Below are 18,894 nucleotides of genomic sequence, written 5' to 3' on the forward strand. Positions count from 1 at the left end.
TGAGACATTTAGTCTCAGTCCTAATGATATGATCAAATGTTTCTGGATTTTGTTTTCTTTTCAAAATCTGAATTTGAATTTTGATAGAAATTATGACACATGGGGCTTATTTAAGACCCGACAAAGAAGATACTGGCCTGATTTCCATTAAAAAGATCTAAATATGTCTGTGTGTCCACATTTGATACACAGCAAAAATTCTGTTATTCGGTGCAGAGAAAGATGTTAGAAACTCTAAACGCAAAACAGTTCTAAAGCTGGATGGGGTGAATGAGATGATATACTGATGTGAGGAGGATTAAACAGAGTAGGGTATAGTCAGGACAGAGAATACAGCATAAAGAATGAAAGATGGTGAGATAAATGAGCGAGGGTGAGACAGTGTGTTTTAAAGCATTCTAAAGGAATAGTTCAGCCAAAAATGAAAATTTGCTGCAAATTTACTAACCCTCAGGTCATAAAAGATATATATGAGTTTGTTTCTTCATCAGAACAGATTAGGAGAATTTTAGCTTTACATCACTTGCTCACTAATGGATCCTCTGCAGTGATTGGGTGCCGTCAGAACGAGAGTTAAAACATCACAATAAAAACATCACAGTAATCCACAAGTAATCCACACCACTCCGGTCCATCAGTTAATGTCTTGTGAGATGAAACACTTGCATGTTTGTAAGAAACAGTTTTGGACTGCTTTCATTTGCAAATGCTTCCTCAGTGCATATTTCTCTGATTCAGATGAAACAACATTTTCACTGGAGAAAGCAATATTATGGATAGAGGACTAGCATTTTAGCTGAGAGCGATGTATTGAATATAAAAACAATTATGGATTTATTACAAACATGCAGCTTTTTGCCTCACTGTGGAGTTAGAGTTGTGTGGATTATTTGTTTAGACTGTTTAGACTTTCATTCTGACGGCACCCATTCACTGCAGAGGATCCATTGGTGAGCAAGTGATGTAATGATAAATTTCTCCAAATCTGTTCTAATGAAGAAACAAACTCATCTACATCTTGAATGGCCCGAGGGTGAGTACATTTCTAGCAAATTCGACTTTTTAGGAAATTCTTAAGTTCCTTTTAGTGTTTTCACTCCTTTGATTATTGTCACGATATGTTTCTCTGTACTCACTTTAGCAGAATCCGTGATATTGTCCCAAAAGGGTGATGGGAAATCTAAACGCCCCACCAGGATCTGATCAAATAGGTCCTCCTGGAGGTCATTCTCACTACAAAAACAAATGGCAAGCACATAGACAATAAAAACATTTATTTCATGTACTAAAACATATGTTTCATGAACTGCTGAGAACAATATATACAAAACATGAGCAATATGCAATATGAGACTAAACATTAGATTTTAAACACTGTGGTTTATTAACATGAAGGACTGAGCAGGTACTATCTAGTGGTACCTGCGGAATGGTGGGAAGCCACATAGGAGGATGTAGGTAATTACTCCAGCTGCCCAGATGTCCACTTTTAGCCCGTATCTGCGGTGATGGACAGAGAAGAAGACACAGTTAATAACATTCAGCCCCCAGCAAAACAATGATGATATAAAAACAAAACAATCAATGATTTTTACCCTGACTCTGCTATGATTTCTGGGGCAACATAAGTGGGTGTTCCACAAACAGTGTACAGCGGCCCTTCAACCACGGTGGCCAAGCCAAAATCACCCAACTTTAAGGACTTTGTACCATTAGGATACTCACACACCTACAACACACATAGTGAAAGGCAGAAGGATTATTTTTATCCACCCGGATTTACATTATTTCCTTCTTGACATACCTTAAGTCATTTTCCATGTACAACGTGCAAAGTTTGATAAAGTTGTGTGAACTAAAGTATTTTCAGATTTATTATATCTGTGCAAGGTGTGTAGGTGATGTATATACCTGTATTGTATATTTAATGTCTCTTTTGAAGATATGTTTGTCTGTGTATATGTGCATACCAGCAGATTCTCAGGTTTGATGTCTCGATGGACGATACACATTCTGTGCAGATATTTGAGAGCTGCCGCCAGGTTGAATACCATTACACTAGCATCTCTTTCAGTGTATTTTGTTGAGGAGGTGATTGAATCAAATAGATCTCCACCCTATAACACACAGATGTCAATACAAATAACTAAAAATCTCTGTATTCTATATAAAACACAATTTAAAAAATAGATTAATATTGAATGTATATTTGAAATGTTGACAATAATATTGAATTAATATTTTTTATATATATATATAAATTACAGGTGCATCTAAAAAACAATTAGAATATCATGTTTTTTTTTACATTTCAAAAAGTTAAACTTTCATATATTCTAGATTCATTACATGTAAAACAAAACATTTCAAAAGTTTTTTTTTTAATCATTTAATTTGATGATTAGAGCTTACAGCTCATGAAAGTCAAAAATCCAGACTCTCAAAAGATTAGAATATTGACAGTTGAGTTTCAGTAAATGATCATCCATACAGTATACATTCCGGGTATCTCTTGTTCTTTGAAACCACAATAATGAGGAAGACTGCTGACTTGGCAATGGTCCAGAAGACAATCATAGACACCCTCCATAAAGAGGGTAAGTGACAGAAGGTCATTACTGAAAGGGGTGGCTGTTTACAGAGTGCTGTATCAAAGCATATGAAATGCAAAGTTGACTGGAAGGAAGAAATTGGGTAGGAAAAGGTGCTCAAGCAACAGGGATGACCGCAAGCTTGAGAATACTGTCAAGCAAAGCTGATTCAAACACTTGGGAGAGCTTCACTTGGAGTGGACTGAAGCTGGAGTCAGTGCATCAAGAGTCACCACGCTCAGACGTCTTCAGGGAAAGGGCTTGTTTGCTGACCATGATATTACTGTTTGATTTGACAGCCAACATGCCTGACCTGCTGAAACCAATATGGAATCTATGGGATATTTTCAAGAGAAAGAGGGGAAACAGTCGATTCAACAATCCAGACGAGCTGAAGGCTCAATAGTGCCTCAGCAGAGCCACAGGCTGATCGCTTCTATGCCACACCTGATGCTGGAGTTTGTGCTAAAGGAGCCCCGACCAAGTATTGAGTGCAGAAATTAACATACTTTAAAGAACTGGAACTTTTCTGTTTTGCAAATCCTTTTTTTTTATTGATCTTAGGAGATATTCTAATATTTTGAGATACTATATTTTTGACTTTCATGAGCTGTAACCTCTAATCATCAAAAAAAATTAAAAATTGTTAAATGTTTTACTTTACATATAATTAATCTAGAATATATGAAAGTTTCAGTTTTTGAAACAAGTTACAAAAAAAAAAAACTTTTTCACGATGTTCTAATTTTTTGAGATGCACCTGTATATTATATTATATTGTATTATATTTAGTTTTAATTCATGCATACACTACCGGTCAAAAGTTAAAAGACATTTATATTGTTTAAAAAAAACTTACTCAAATTAATGATTCTAAAGTATCCTAAAAAAATGTGTATAGATATTCAGCTTTGCCATCAAAGGAACAATTTACATTATAATATATACTGTAAAATATAAAAAATAATAAAATATATTGATATAAAGTAAATTAAAATAAAGTTATTTTAAATTGTATTAATATTTCCGAAATGTACTCTTTTTACTGTATTTTTCAATTTAATGCAGCTTTGTTAAGCATTAAAGCCAAATTTCTGAATGGTAGTGTCTGATATAAAAACAAAATAAATAGGAAATTATGTATATTAAAAATCGAAGAATTACATATAATATTAATGTTTAGAAGTTTCAGAAGCTTTATATTTTTATAATAGAAAATGAAAACACATTTTGTTGTCAGTGTACACAATAATCATGCACAATAACACCAGATGTATTTATCAAGAAAATCTTCTTCATCAATATTTATTTTATGTTGTTTATAAAAATGCAACATACTGTAGTGTGGTAAGAACATGCTCAAGTGTGCAATGTTGAGAGATGTATAAACTGTATCAGACCGTATAAGAGATGACTAACAAACAGTACCTTCACAAGTTCCATGACTAGATAGAGATCAGTGGGCGTATCCACCTCCTCAATCAGCATGATGATATTAGGATGCTTAACACGCCTCAACACTGCCACCTCGTTCTCGATCAGGTGCTCCTGTGTGTTTAAAGCATGTGTCACAACAAATTCCAAACCGTACAGCAACTCTCAGCAGCCCTTTGTCTTTAGCTGCCGAGGCATAAATCTGCATGAATTCCTGAGGTTTGCTCTTGCAGGAAACCAGGCAAACAGGAAACTAACTTCCTTGGTTAAAGCACAGACTGAAATTAGATTATGAGACACTGGCCACCAATATAACTGCTGTTTACATATCATTCATTCATGGCCAAAAGTATGTGAACACCCCTTCTAAATAGCAAGTCTTGCTTTAGCAGCATACAATGACATTACAACTTTGTTGCAACAGTTTGGGGAGACAATTTACCATTCCAATGAAGGGAGATATATAAACAAATTAAGGATAAACTGGGTCTCATCTGTAGGCCTTTTCTCCCACGACTTGCAAAAACTGCAGCATGCTGGATAAATGACAATGCATACAATATATAATCTAATCAGACATATTAAATGGGCCAAAAATGTCAGACCACTGAGGCGTAAATAATTTGCATTGCAATAACCCAACCTTACAGCCAGTGCTTAAAACTCATAAACAGTTATAATTGCATTGTCATAAGGATAATATATATATATTATCAATAAAACTATGCTAAACCGTTTCATGGCTGGTAAAGGAATATTTATAGCTGTTTTTTCTCAATTCACCCTTTCCATTGGCTGGTGTTGCAAAAAGTCCAACTCACTTTGCCTCTGCATTTGTTTTTATCAATGATCTTCAGTGCAAACTCCTTTCCAGTGGATCTGTGGAAAGAAACAGAACAATAGACTTTGTTTCAAGGAGGTTAATGATGGTTTGTTTTGAGTGCATTCGGAGCCTCAGGAATCAATTTATAAAGTGGATGTCCTTTGAGAGCACAAGAGATCTTCCTTTAAACATTTTAGCCTAAAAATACAAACAGGAAAACTGAATCTAGATGTACACAGTATTCTTTATGTATTTTAATTAGAGATCATGACAATAACAAGCTTAGAAGGGAGAACAAACACACTGCAACACAATTTTACTGACCCCGATGAGCCATTTTATCTTTTTCTGACAGAGAAAACATCTTGTAACTAGTAATTTTCTTACCGTTCGACACACTCCTTTACCACAGCGAAGTTTCCATCGCCTATAACTTTGCCAATTTTGTACTTGTCCATAATTGTGGAAGCAGCAAGGTTCCTGTTTCCATTAACTAAAGGGAACATACCAATGCATTTAACACATCAAACTGAAAGAATATCATTTTCGGTTAACACTTTAGAATAGGGAACACTTATAAACTATTAACTATGATTTTTCCCTCAATAAACTCCTAATTTGCTGCTTATTAATAGTTAGTAAGGTAGTTGTTAAGTTTAGGTATTGGGTAGGATTAGGGATGTAGAACAAGGCATTAACATGTGCTTAATTACTACTAATAAATGGCTAATATTCTATTAATATGCATGCTAGTTAGCAACTAGTTAAGAGACCTTAAAATAAAGTGTTACCTAATTGTCATACCACATGATCAAAACTAAGGTAAAAACAATGAGGCAGAGGAATGTTTTGTAAAAAACCCAAATAACAGATTAGCCCCAACATCCGCATCCAACAGTTTAAATTTGCACTATGCAGAAAATTGCTGAAGGTCATTCTGACTCATGCGCTGCTGAGCAGGGACGTTTGCTCATACACTGCCACCACAGTGTGTGTGAAAGTGTGGGAGAGTGTGTGGAGGAGCGCCTGAGCAAATGTGGCACAGAGTGGCATGTGTCAGCACTTACACCGCCAAACCTTGTCATACCCCTGAAATGCCCTTTGGGGACTTCTGGGCTTGAAACACAGATCCAAGGTGAGTGGGTGCATGAAAGTGATTAATGGATGTTTACCTTCAGGGCTCACACTGTTGTTGTGTTGTTGGGGAGTCTCAGAGGAGCCGTTCACATTGGTTGCAGAGGAGTGATGTGCTGGAATCTGCAAATAAAGACAAAATAAGTCACAAAGACCAAAAACATTTAGAACTCCTTAAAAGCGCTATAGATGTTTTATTTACATACTACGGTGATAGAGCTGGGCGATATAACTAAAAAAAAAAAAAAAAAGTATGATATTTATGCAGTTGATATTAAATGCATTAACAGAGTGATTTTTTTCCCCCCAATCAGATGAACCATAATCAACAAAACATCAAATGTAGCCAAGCATAAATGTAAGTAGTAGCAAGTAAACGTATTCATAGAAGGGCATTAACCATCATAGTCATTTTTTTAGATTAATAGTACATCAGTATTGTCAGTCCTTGTCTTGTGTTTCCCTTCCTCTCGTGTCCCTATTTGGCCATCCTCGTCCCTTTAATTAGTAGTTAATGTGTCCCCAGCCCTGCATGTGATTGCCCCACACCTGTTTCTGTTCTTCCTTGATAATTTCCCAGTGTTTATAATCCCTGTGTTTCCTAGCCCCTGTGTCCGGTCTTAAACGTCGTTGATGTTCGTCTCTCCCCAAGCTCCTCGTCTCCTTGTGTGTCTCTCCTAATAAATGTGATTATTGGAACCCTACGTCTCCTCGCTCCTTGTGTCCCGAGAGGGAACGTGACAGAAGACCGGACCTACAAAGTAAGCGGCGCTCCTTTTCCCCCGTTTTGTTTTCCGTTTTTGAAAGTTTTTTTGTTTGCTCCTTTTTTCCCGCTCCCTCCATGGCGATGGAGTTCGCCGCCCGCCTCCGCGCCCTGATACTCCGCGAGCTTCCCTTCGTGGAGTACGCAGAGGAGTTCTGCGGGCTCGCGCAGAGTTCGGATCTGCACGACGCGGCCATCCTCCATCTGTTCCGGCTCGGAGCCTGTTACAACTACCCCATGGACCTCCCAGACACCACAGGATTGACCTGGAGGGTAGGAATATACCGGTGTCTGGGAGACTTCCGGGTCCGAGTCGGAGCTAGCCCGCCGTCGTCCGCAGCTCTCCCGAGCCCGCCGCCGCTCGCGCTTCCAGAGCGCCCCCGCGACCTCGCGCTTCCAGAGCGCCCCCGCGACCTCGCGCTTCCAGAGCGCCCCCGCGACCTCGCGCTTCCAGAGCGCCCCCGCGACCTCGCGCTTCCAGAGCGCCCCCGCGACCTCGCGCTTCCAGAGCGCCCCCGCGACCTCGCGCTTCCAGAGCGCCCCCGCGACCTCGCGCTTCCAGAGCGCCCCCGCGACCCCGCGCTTCCCGAGCGCCCCCACGTGCCGGCTCCACGCACGTGCCCTCCCGCGCCGGCTCCACGCACGTGCCCTCCCGCGCCGGCTCCACGCACGTGCCCTCCCGCGCCGGCTCCACGCACGTGCCCTCCCGCGCCGGCTCCACGCACGTGCCCTCCCGCGCCGGCTCCACGCACGTGCCCTCCAGCGCCGGCTCCACGCACGTGCCCTCCAGCGCCGACTCCACGCTCGGGCCCTCCTGAGTTCCCGCTGGTTCCGTCCAGCCCTCCTGAGTTCCCGCTGGTTCCGTCCAGCCCTCCTGAGTTCCCGCTGGTTCCGTCCAGCCCTCCTGAGTTCCCGCTGGTTCCGTCCAGCCCTCCTGAGTTCCCGCTGGTTTCGTCCAGCCCCGCGCTGCAAGAGCGCCCGTCAGAGTCCGCGCTGCAAGAGCGCCCGTCAGAGTCCGCGCTGCAAGAGCGCCCGTCAGAGTCCGCGCTGCAAGAGCGCCCGTCAGAGTCCGCGCTGCAAGAGCGCCCGTCAGAGTCCGCGCTGCAAGAGCGCCCGTCAGAGTCCGCGCTGCAAGAGCGCCCGTCAGAGTCCGCGCTGCAAGAGCGCCCGTCAGAGTCCGCTCCTCTGTGGCTCCCAGGGGGGAGCCTCCCCAAGAAAATTTTGGGGGGGGGTAAGAGGGTCACAGCCTGTGTGGCCGGGCCAAGGGCCAAGGCCACACGACCCGAAAAAAATAGGCCGTGGCCTCCCGAGTCCTCTGACCCGCCCTGGCCTCCCGAGTCTCCAGATCCGCCCTGGCCTCCCGAGTCTCCAGATCCGCCCTGGCCTCCCGAGTCTCCAGATCCGCCCTGGCCTCCCGAGTCTCCTGACCCGCCATGGCCTCCCGAGTCCCCTGACCCGCCATGGCCCCTGGAACGGGCACCGCCCTGGAGGCCTCCAGAGCGCCCACCCCCCCTCCCCATTGGATGGTGTTAGGCGTGAGGACACGCCTTCCGGAGGGGGGCGTAATGTCAGTCCTTGTCTTGTGTTTCCCTTCCTCTCGTGTCCCTATTTGGCCATCCTCGTCCCTTTAATTAGTAGTTAATGTGTCCCCAGCCCTGCATGTGATTGCCCCACACCTGTTTCTGTTCTTCCTTGATAATTTCCCAGTGTTTATAATCCCTGTGTTTCCTAGCCCCTGTGTCCGGTCTTAAACGTCGTTGATGTTCGTCTCTCCCCAAGCTCCTCGTCTCCTTGTGTGTCTCTCCTAATAAATGTGATTATTGGAACCCTACGTCTCCTCGCTCCTTGTGTCCCGAGAGGGAACGTGACAAGTATAGGTTTTTTAAATGACGAATTCTTAAAAATGTACATTTGTTACCAGCCAAGCTGGAATAATTGGTTGTATACTCAAATCAAGCAGAATGAACACAAGGATTTTGAAAATTCAACTTTGCCGTCACAGAAATAAATAACATTTTAAAATATATTTACAAAATCTTACAATACTTCTTTCAAAAACATTTAAAAAAATTACTGACCCCAAACTTTTGAACAATTGTGTAGTTTTACTGGAAATAAAACTCCAGTGAACATTTTCTGAGTGAGTGATTTTAAGTATTAGTTGAATCAGAGTTTGATTAAGTCATTTAGCTAAATTTCATAAAAGATCATAAAACAAGCTTTTCCTGAAATATATTCATTATTGGTAAAAAAAAACCCCAACAAAACACATTTACTACCTTCCTGATTCACAAATATATATCCATGACAAGTAAATACATGCTATTAAAAGATAAAATATCAAATAGTGAAATACATTTTGGAAAAGTATGCATTATTACCTTACTTCAATAATTTCATTACATCAAGGCTAACATAATATATCACTTTTTATAAGTGTATATGTTTCTGTGTCTTTTACTGCATGTATAAAATATTAACAGTTCACAGAATGTGTTAACAGTCAAGTCTGTTACAATGATTGCAAAACAAGCCAATGCCCAAATAAAAAAAGAGCTAAAAGCATTGTGATATTTATAACCAAATCATCACAAATCATGAATGTTTGATATATTGCCAGCCATAGTAAAAAGAAAAGCAATGCAAACTGGTTATACTGTAGCAGCTATACGATTATACTAAATCTTCAAATAAAGCATAATATATATTTTTTTAATAACACACTGCCATCTGACACTGAGCGTCACCCTTAGTGAAATAAATGGTTGATGAGGAGACAAAAAGAGCTGTCTGGAAGACAAACTGTGTGTGACTGACAAAATAATGGGCCTAGTCTTAAAAGATTTAAAATGGTCTGGCAATCAGTATGGTTAAAAAGCCTGCATGTTAACTTGATTCAGCAGCCAAATAAGAATTAAACTGAAGTGACAGTGACATGTGAGAGAGGACTAAGTAAGCCAATGGAGACAAATACTGCATGGCAGCATCCTGGTTAAAGCTGGTTTAATATAGGCCACAGGATTCCTCTAGGTATACGAGTAACAGTTGGGTATTACAAGCTTTTAAAGGATTCAAATACTCCAATGGATTGTAAGTTAAAATATACGGCCAAATACTATGCTGTTAAAATGACTGAATCAATCATGCAATCATTTATGTAAGATTCCCAACTAAGAACTTGAATACCCAGAAGGAACTGCAGCTCATTTGAATGCTGCTACAGAAGGCAGAGTTTCATAATACCTGTACAGAGAGACGGAGGGGGACTCCCATCCGCTTGTTGCAACTAAACTAAAGGCAAGTGAAGATATTTATGTAACCACAACGTTGGTGCGTTTGGTCTAAAATTAGCTTAAAATCTCAGGAACAATGTGCAAAGAACCAGCCTCACAAGCAACTTTCCATCAAACCACTCATCCAGCCATATCTCCAATGTAAAAACATGAAAATTGTAGAACAATATAAATAATTTGTTTCATAATAGACATTCACAAGTTTTTGAAAATAGCATATTTCTCAATTTGCAGACATTGGTTTTATATAGCTTGTTAGACTTAATATAATTTAATACAAATTTCACTTGACAAAAATTTAAGAGATCATATTAGAGTTCCAATGCTCAACATTGGCCAAACAAATTCATATTTATTCATTTCAATTCCAAATGTCTGAATGTTCTAAAATGCCATGTGAGATCCCTACAGAAGTGGAAGACTTGGATCAAAAATGATTTCCTATTCCAAAATGTTCCTATAAGTAGAGTTTATGCCTTAGTGAGTATGTGCCAAATATTCTAGTGTTGTCAAACGATTAATCGTGATTTATGCAAATAAAAACTTTTATTTTGGATTAATCGCGATTAATCATTTGACAGCACTACTACTCACTATTAAATCTACCGCTAAATCCTCTCTAAAATTGAATGAAAGTGTCTCCCCAGCATTCAAATTCTCCTTGTGCTTTCAAGAAGCTTTAAAGATAGCACCCATATGAGAAGAAGCTTACTGTTTGATAGACAGGTCAGTTAAGCAGATTAACACCAGGAGTTCTCGAGGCTATGATCATACTTGACTTTGACCTTTGGTTTAATTACAGGTCTTCAGTCAGATCTCAGCAAGATCTCAATGCCTAGACTCACAATGCTTCCAAGAATAGAAGTGATTAGGCCAGAGCGGATTTTCTGTTAGAAGTGCTCATGAAAACTTCTATGTCCTTAGAATGTAATGTTGAAACAATACTAATGCTAAATGACCACTATACAGGCAACTACTGAACACTCTCTAATGTTGTATGGTGTGGAAACTCCAATAAGGAAAATCAGGGGCAAGTAACATATATATTTTTAATTGTTTAGCACATCTACCTGCCTGTAACTAACATGTACTTTACATACATCTTACAACAGTAAAAATTGCATTAAAATATTTGAATTTTAAACAATAAGTGAGCAAGGTAACTGTACCTAAAAGAAATATCATTGCTGTTAATATCACTGCAGAGTTTTATATAATGTATTAAAAGTGGACATATATTCTTATATAAAAAATTAATAAAATAATATACTTTTTTGTATAATATGTACTGTTATCTTATATTGATGATACTTTTAAATCAAAGAACATATTCTGGCTAAACACTTTAATGAAACAATGTTTACTGTATTTTTTTTTTTAATTTATAAATTATATAAATTAGCTTCCAGAGATATTACTGATATGTCAGTCATGTTCCCATCTAACAAATAACACAGAGATAAAAAGGTAAACACTTGTTTATATCATCAAACAAAAAAAATACAGAACGTCTAACTCAAAATCTTTTTTTTTTTTTTCCCGATCTGCATTTTTTCAAAAGTATAGGAAAATGTTGAGTTATAAAATGTCATCACTCTAACCTGAAGAAATTTAGGGGTGTTAAAACTGAAGCTTCAGTTTGTTCAGGCAATAATTTAGGCAGCCTCGCTAAACTCTTAATCAGGATTGAGAGTGTTATGATGCTGTCATCCATGAGTCAGCATCCAGAAGCCTGATCTTATTTTTGACTTTATGAAGAAATAATCTATTCTAAAACTTGCCATGTTTTGCCAGTAAACTGGTTAGCAGTACAGAGGAAGCCTGTTGCCATGCCAACGGGTTTACCTTGAAGTTGTGCATGCTGCGGGGGCTGGTCGGGGAGGAACTGGAGGATTTGGCGGATTTGGGGGTAGTGATTTGGCTGTTCGGGACTCCATTTACTGACGAGTGTGACAGGAAGAGGGAGGGAGACAGAGAACAGAGAAAAAAACACAATGTCACACAGTGTTACTTCTTACTCTGCTTAATTTATGCTGCACATGCATTGTCTTAGACTTTAGTAACAGTGTTGAATACATTTCAGTCTGTTTGAAGATGATATTGCCTGCATAATATCAGTTGATCAAAATTTGCATTTACATCATCAAATTTAATTGCTTAATTTCCATCAAACCTGTACGAATTACTTTCTTCCGCAGACAACAAAAAGACAAACAAAAAGCTTGTTTCCAAACAGTGAGTCTATATGACTTCCCAGTTATCTAAAATCATATTGTTGCCATTCATTGCAACTGTAAAGTCTTTTTTGTGCAATTTGAATGTATGATTATATACAATCATAAGCAGTACTGGGGGTAACAGATTACAAGTGCATTAAGTTATGTAATAGATTACTTTTTTCAAGTAACTAGTAAAGTAATGCATTACTTCTAAATTTACAACAAAATATCTAAGTTACCGTTTCAAATAAGTAATGCAAGTGTTTTATTCACTGACACCTCTAATGTTCCCATGTTGAGAGAAATTGGGAGTGAATGGTAGAGGCAGAGGTATTTCTTCTAGCCTGAGGCTTATTAATTTCACTTTTGGTGTGAAAGGTCCTTTACATTTGGCAAAAATATAACTTTTGGGGGTTTTTTAGTTATAAAAAACAAATAAGTAAGCCTAGCCTAGATGACAAAAAGTAATGCAAAAGAAACATAATGCATTACATTCCATACAAAGTGACTAAGTAACGCAATTAGTTACATTTTTCTGGAGTAACGCAATATTGTAATGCATTACTTTTAACAGTAACTGGTCATAAGTTAATTTAAATTAGGTTTGAAAGTTAAAGTAGAGGGGAATAACAATTAAAACTCTTTTTTTTCCTCACACAAAGCTATTATATGGCTTCAGAAGACTTGGTTTGCTGTGCATGAGTCATATGAACTACATTTATGCTCATTTTATGGTGCTGTTTTCACTTTTGCAAATTGAGAACATGGCCACTATTCACTTACATTGTTTGGACAAAAACAGTGCCAACATTCTGTGTTCTAAAATAAAAATAATAATCATACAGCTTAAGGATTGATAACAGAATTATCGTTTTGGTGAACTGTGCCTTTTATGCAGAACAATGCATCTTTTTCCATTGTAAAAGGCCACTTTAAAATAGTGTTATTAAAAAATTAAAACACCGTTTAATAGATCATGTCACTCAGATACAGCAGTAGTAGTAGAAGAATTATCCACATTTGGAGTGCATCCCAAGTGCGTCAGAATCCGCAGGGAGCAGGGATTTGTAGAAAAGCCGCTCTTGGCATTTCCCTCTGAGATGTCGATGGGGGCATGAGCAGATTTCTCTCCAGGCATGCAAGAGAGCCCTAATACGGGCACAGGAATTTAGGGTGTGTGTGTGTACTGCATTAGCCCGTCTAAGCAGAAAGCAGATGAGGATGCCTGCATTTAGTGTACACATCCAATTTGGTATGTCTGATAGATTAGAGTATGTGCATGCCAGGGTTCAGGGCAGTGGCCAGCGAGGGAGTTTTAAATAGCTCTCTAGACTAACTGATGGATTTGGAAGCCCATGAAAGAGAGATGTTAGCATGATTGAATGCTGCACTGAAGGGTTAGAGTTCACGTACAGCTCATTCCATAGATGAATGTCCTTTAGGTTAATTCATTCATTCATCAAAAAAAATCCTCTCAAAGTTGCTCAAGAATTTTATAGGGCTGTCAAATTCTCTAGTTATCATAGGTTACTCTTGGTTATGGTAAAGGCAACAAGAACTAGCATATAAGTAGCTGTTGTTCATAATGTAATGGATATGGTTGTGATTGAAAAAGAAAAGGAACACATGGCAGCCTACTTTTTACATTTCAATGCCTATTTAGTATTTAGCTTAGCAGGGGGCGCTGTTAAGGAGTGGTCATATTAGCAAAATTTTGTAGACAAAAGAAGTCCATTGACTATTATCATTATCACAGCTTGCGCAGAAGTCACTTTCAAAGCAAGCAACTTACTGTTGGTCAACACAGTGAATCCATGTGACCAACTTGTGAAATCTGCATTGGTAAATCTTTTGCCATCACGCAAAATTTCAGATCGCAAGGACTCCTACTGGAATGACTGGATTTTGTCCACAAAAATTCGCTGAACAATGATCAGTGTGACTGCATCTTTACTCAGTTCACATGTGAAGCAGTTAGCCAATCATAACAGAAGTAATTTACCTTTGGAAGTCTTAAAGGTACGGTAGCAATACTTTTGCTTTAATTCTAAGGGTCAAAGAGAAATTGGAAATGGTCAAGTAAAACTAAATTATGACCATTTTTGGTGCAATAAACCTTGAGAAATACTTACTTGGTGATTTGACTGGAGACTGGCTATTTGTAGAGAAGTGTTCTGCTGTTCTTCTCACTAGAGCGGGGAGGAAAGCAATTTAATAAGGAACAAAACAGAAAAATGACAGGAAGAGACATGTGAATCATAGTTATTGGATGCAGTTGTTAAGGAATGGTAAATTTATAGACAAATGTTATGTGGTAACAGGATTGTGCTAGTGGTGGAGCAATGTATCCTCACCAGATCCAGGGGATTTGCTGCGACGGGTGGATCCTGGACTTTTACTACCAGAGTATCTCACAGGGGGAACAGAACGAGAAGAATAGGAGGACTTGAGGACCTGACATTCTGGAGACAGAGACAATATAATTGAGCAAGGAATGTTTATGCTTGCCTTATAAGGTCTCATGATGCCTTTTTTGCAAACATTCACAAAGAAACAAGAATAAATAGAAGAAGTTTCCAAATAATTAATCTCTTTGCCTGGTTGACTAATTGTACATTACATTTCAAAAGTTCGGGGATTTTGTAAAACATTTTTTGAAAGAAATCTCTTACAGTCACCAAAACTGCATTTTTTGATCAAAAATACAATAAACAGTAATATTGTATTTAAATGAATGGTTTTAAAACTTAAAATATTTTAAAATATAGCTTATTCAGAAATTATTCTAATATGCTGATTTGCTGCTCAAGAAACATTTATTATCATTAATGTTGAAAACAGTTATGCTGCTTCACATTTTTTGAAACAATACATTACATGTATACAATATTTATAATTTTTTTAGTAACATTAAAAGTACAGTGTTGCCAGACATACGAAAATTATCATATTTGTATGATAATTTCGACCTCTGTATGATGTACCATCAATAATGAAAAAATCCCATAATGTATGACAATTTCAGAATTTTGTGACACTTCAAATGACGATCGTTGTAAATCACAGGGCTTCTATACTCATTGATCAAGCTGTGGATTCTACGTCTACCATCATGATTGTGAGGAGAATGTGAACGCATGTCTTCCATCTCTTCTCACATTGGGTCTCCTCGGACGATCATCGTGGAGAATGACACTTTCTCACGCTTCTGGTACGATAATTGGACATTTACAATCTGGCAACACTGAAGTAAGGTAGAAAAACACTGTTTAATACTAAGGGTCAAAGAGAATGTGGAAATTATTAAGTAATTGGTGCAAATAACCTTGACTAATATTATGATAAACCTTCAGGGAATAAATACAGCTCATTAACTGTCACTTTTGATAAATTTAGGGCCCTATTTTAACAATCTAACAATGGGGCAGTCATGGCCTAATGGTTAGAGGTCGGACTCGTAACCCAAGTGTTACGAGTTCGAGTCTCGGGCCGGCAGGAATTGTAGGTGGGGGGAGTGAATGCACAGCGCTCTCTTCTACTCTCAATACCACGACTGAGTTGCCCTTGAGCAAAGCACTGAACCCTCAACTGCTCCCCGGGCTCCGCAGCATAAATGGCTGCCCACTGCTCTGGGTGTGTGTTCACGGTGTGTGTGTGTGTGCACTTAGGACGGATTAAATGCAGAGCACAAATTCCGAGTATGGGTAACCATACTTGGCCATGTCATGTTACTTTCACTTTCATCTAAGCACACGGCGCAGGTGCACTTAGGGCATGTCCGAATCCACTTTTGCTAGTTTAACGATAGGAAAAACGGTCTGCAAAAAAAAAAAAAAAAAAAAAAAAAAAAACGGTCGGCGCGCCCGGCGCATAGTCTAAAAGGGTTGTACCTATTCTCTTAATGAATATTGGGTGTATTTTGGGCATAATGTGCAATAAACCAATCAGAGTCTCATCTCCCATTCCCTTTAAGAGCCAGTTGTGCTCGCACCATGACGGATTCGCTATTTACACGGCGGAATTTGCGAGAGCAAAGACTGAACACGTCTCCAGAGAGCAAACGGAGCTGCTCGTGCACAAGGTAGCCTAATTCTGATACATGTAATGACTATCCATTATGGCATGAAGGCATTTTTATATTTATGTAGTTTACACAATAATAATCTGTTACATTGTAATCCTTTAATTTTTAATACTTGGCATGTTTTGTGTGCTGCTGCATGTCCCTGTGTGTGTAATAAGCAGAGTGTACGCGTGTTGTGGACCTGTAGGCGCATATTACTAACGCACACTTTAACAAAAAAAGTTCAGTTGCCTCAAAATAGCCACGCGCCAACAATGCGCCTGAACACACCTCGCTGTCAGACCAGCACGCCAATGAGCACACAAATGGCAGCAAATGCATTTGCTATTTAAACAATGTGGCGCAGGATGTGAAAATGATAACTGTGTCGAGCTGAAAACTAGCAAAAAACACTTGCGTCGCACATGGTGCCACATTGCACCGGGTGTATGATAGGACCCTTAATGTGTCTTCGCAAAAATAACAGTTACAATAGAATAGAATAGAATTTCTTTATTGTCATTGTACACAAGATACAACGAAATTGCAGAGCTTCTGCATAAGGTGCATGGTACATAATAGACCAAAAAAAAAATATATATATATATATATATATACATGATACAAAGTGATGTGCAATTAAAATATTTAAGCTAAGACAAAGAATAAAGAAAATGAACATAGAAAGAGTTGCTTGTATACTATATATAAATAAGTAATTATAAGCCACAGTTTGTCAAAATGATTATAGCACTAATATGAGGTAGACTTCTGGCTCTGAATAAAACTATTTGGAATGAGAATATAAAAAACATTGCACAAAAAGTGAAGATATTTCACTGGAATACAAGGCTGTACTGCACTGAAGGAATAAAGACTAAGAATGGAGATTGCACAGAAATATGATACACAAATACACATATTGTACTGAGTAAGATGTCAGTGCTTGTGAGTGTTCAGTGCATGTGTGTGTTCAGTGTGATTATAGCTCTGGGGAAGAGCTCTCCTTGAGTCTATTGGTCCGTGATTTAATGCATCAGTAGCGCCTGCCCGAGGGCAGCAGTTTAAACAGGTGGGAACCAGGGTGAGAGTGGTCTTTTCCAATGTTCTGAGCTCTGCTGAGGCAACAGGAGTTGTAAAGGTCCTTCAGGGACGGAAGAGGGCAGCCAATGATCCTCTGCGCGGTGTTAATGATCCGCTGTATTCCCTTCCTCTCTGCCTGAGTACAGCTACAATACCATGCTGTGATACAGTATGTCAGCAGGCTCTCCACTGCAGAGCGATAGAAGGTCTCCAGCAGCTTCTCCTTTAGGTTGTTCTTCTTTAACACTCTCAAGAAGTGAAGGCGCTGCTGTGCCTTCTTGATGATTGCTGTGGTGTTGGCTGACCATTTGAGGTCTGCTGAGATGATTGTGCCGAGGAATTTTGAATGTTTGAACCCTCTCTACGCAGTCATTGATGTAGAGGGGAGTGGGGTCTGCCCTGTGTCTTCTAAAGTCAAGGATGATTTCCTTTGTTTTGGTGGTGTTAAGTGTCAGGTTGTTGGCTGAACACCACTCTGACAATAAAAAAAATCCTACTGACCCCAAACTTCTGAATGTAAATTTATAAATCTAGTAATTAAAGCATGTGCCACCATTATTTACTTTTATAGAAACAGACACACAGACAGGAACATAATGGATACACATACCAAAAAATGCTTGTATCAGGGCTAATTCACATGTGCCAAGAGTGTGAAGCTTTCCACAGAGGCATAATCAAATTGTCTGCTCAAGGCCTATGAAAGCAGACCATCTTTCTAATGAGAGCAGTGGGTGCAGAACTTTAGTAATGGATGACTCATACTGTACAGCAGCTACTGGGCCCGATCTGTCCTGTCGATTACACGGCATTTGCTAATGACGCCGAACAGTGATAAATTAGCTGATGAGTACCAGATTGTGGAGTGATGAAGATAAAACAAGCCGAATGCCATTATTAAAAATGCCATTACTGCCCAGCTAATCTGTTTCATGGAGCTTAATTTAAGCATTTAACAGCAGTATCTGAGAGAGAACGTGTAATGAGTTATTTAGTTACAGAAGATTTAGATTTGTGGTGGGTTTGCTTTTTAAGGACACTCCACTTCTGCTGTGGAAAGAAAAGGTTGAGCGGTAAATACTGTTAGACGCAAACTTACCGTTTCCTTATATTTTTGGAAAAGTCCTACTTAACCTAAGTGGGGCAGCGAAGAAGAACTAGGACAAAATGCCAAGCAGATGAACTAAATTCACACAGCTATGAATCAAGTTATCAAGCGTGCGTGTGGTAAATGCTACTAAAACCGGAGGCGTTTCAGCATAACATTATAGGCAAAGTTAAATTATTTTATTTGATATCTACAACTGCAGATCGTCCTCACTTCCCCACCTGCATTATCAAATTCACTAGTAGATAAACACACTGAACAAAGGTGAGGAACTGCTCATAACAAGGTCACTTCCTCTGACAGTTGTGTTCATTCTGGAAAATGAATTCATTTTTGCAACCTAGTGAATGAATGACTCCATTATGGAAAAGATACTTTAAAAA

At 39.2% G+C, this 18,894-nt stretch overlaps 1 protein-coding gene across 6 annotated transcripts in view; it reads right to left on the reverse strand.

Moving 5' to 3' along the window:
* LOC306873884 (serine/threonine-protein kinase DCLK2-like) overlaps window positions 1-18,894 on the reverse strand; it is a 57,979-nt gene that overhangs the window by 9,972 nt on the left and 29,113 nt on the right. For 4 of the 6 annotated variants that reach the window (XR_013784534.1, XR_013784535.1, XM_079423412.1 and 1 more), the window contains exons 4-14: window positions 14,612-14,719; window positions 14,390-14,446; window positions 11,884-11,978; window positions 6,021-6,105; window positions 5,236-5,341; window positions 4,847-4,904; window positions 4,020-4,139; window positions 1,971-2,117; window positions 1,596-1,729; window positions 1,423-1,500; window positions 1,137-1,233 (exon numbers count right to left, since the gene is read on the reverse strand). Coding sequence is in view for 3 of the 6 variants with exons in the window: in XM_079423412.1 (XP_079279538.1) it covers window positions 1,137-1,233; window positions 1,423-1,500; window positions 1,596-1,729; window positions 1,971-2,117; window positions 4,020-4,139; window positions 4,847-4,904; window positions 5,236-5,341; window positions 6,021-6,105; window positions 11,884-11,978; window positions 14,390-14,446; window positions 14,612-14,719 (1,085 nt within the window). In the remaining 3 variants the exon portion in view is untranslated. Of the gene's footprint in view, window positions 1-1,136; window positions 1,234-1,422; window positions 1,501-1,595; window positions 1,730-1,970; window positions 2,118-4,019; window positions 4,140-4,846; window positions 4,905-5,235; window positions 5,342-6,020; window positions 6,106-11,883; window positions 11,979-14,259; window positions 14,305-14,389; window positions 14,447-14,611; window positions 14,720-18,894 lie in introns of all 6 variants that reach the window. The other 2 variants (XR_013784536.1, XM_079423410.1) reach the window with 1 other exon arrangement.

The sequence above is a fragment of the Barbus barbus genome, assembly GCF_936440315.1.
Source record: "Barbus barbus genome assembly, chromosome: 8".
Classification (NCBI taxonomy): Eukaryota; Metazoa; Chordata; class Actinopteri; order Cypriniformes; family Cyprinidae; genus Barbus; species Barbus barbus.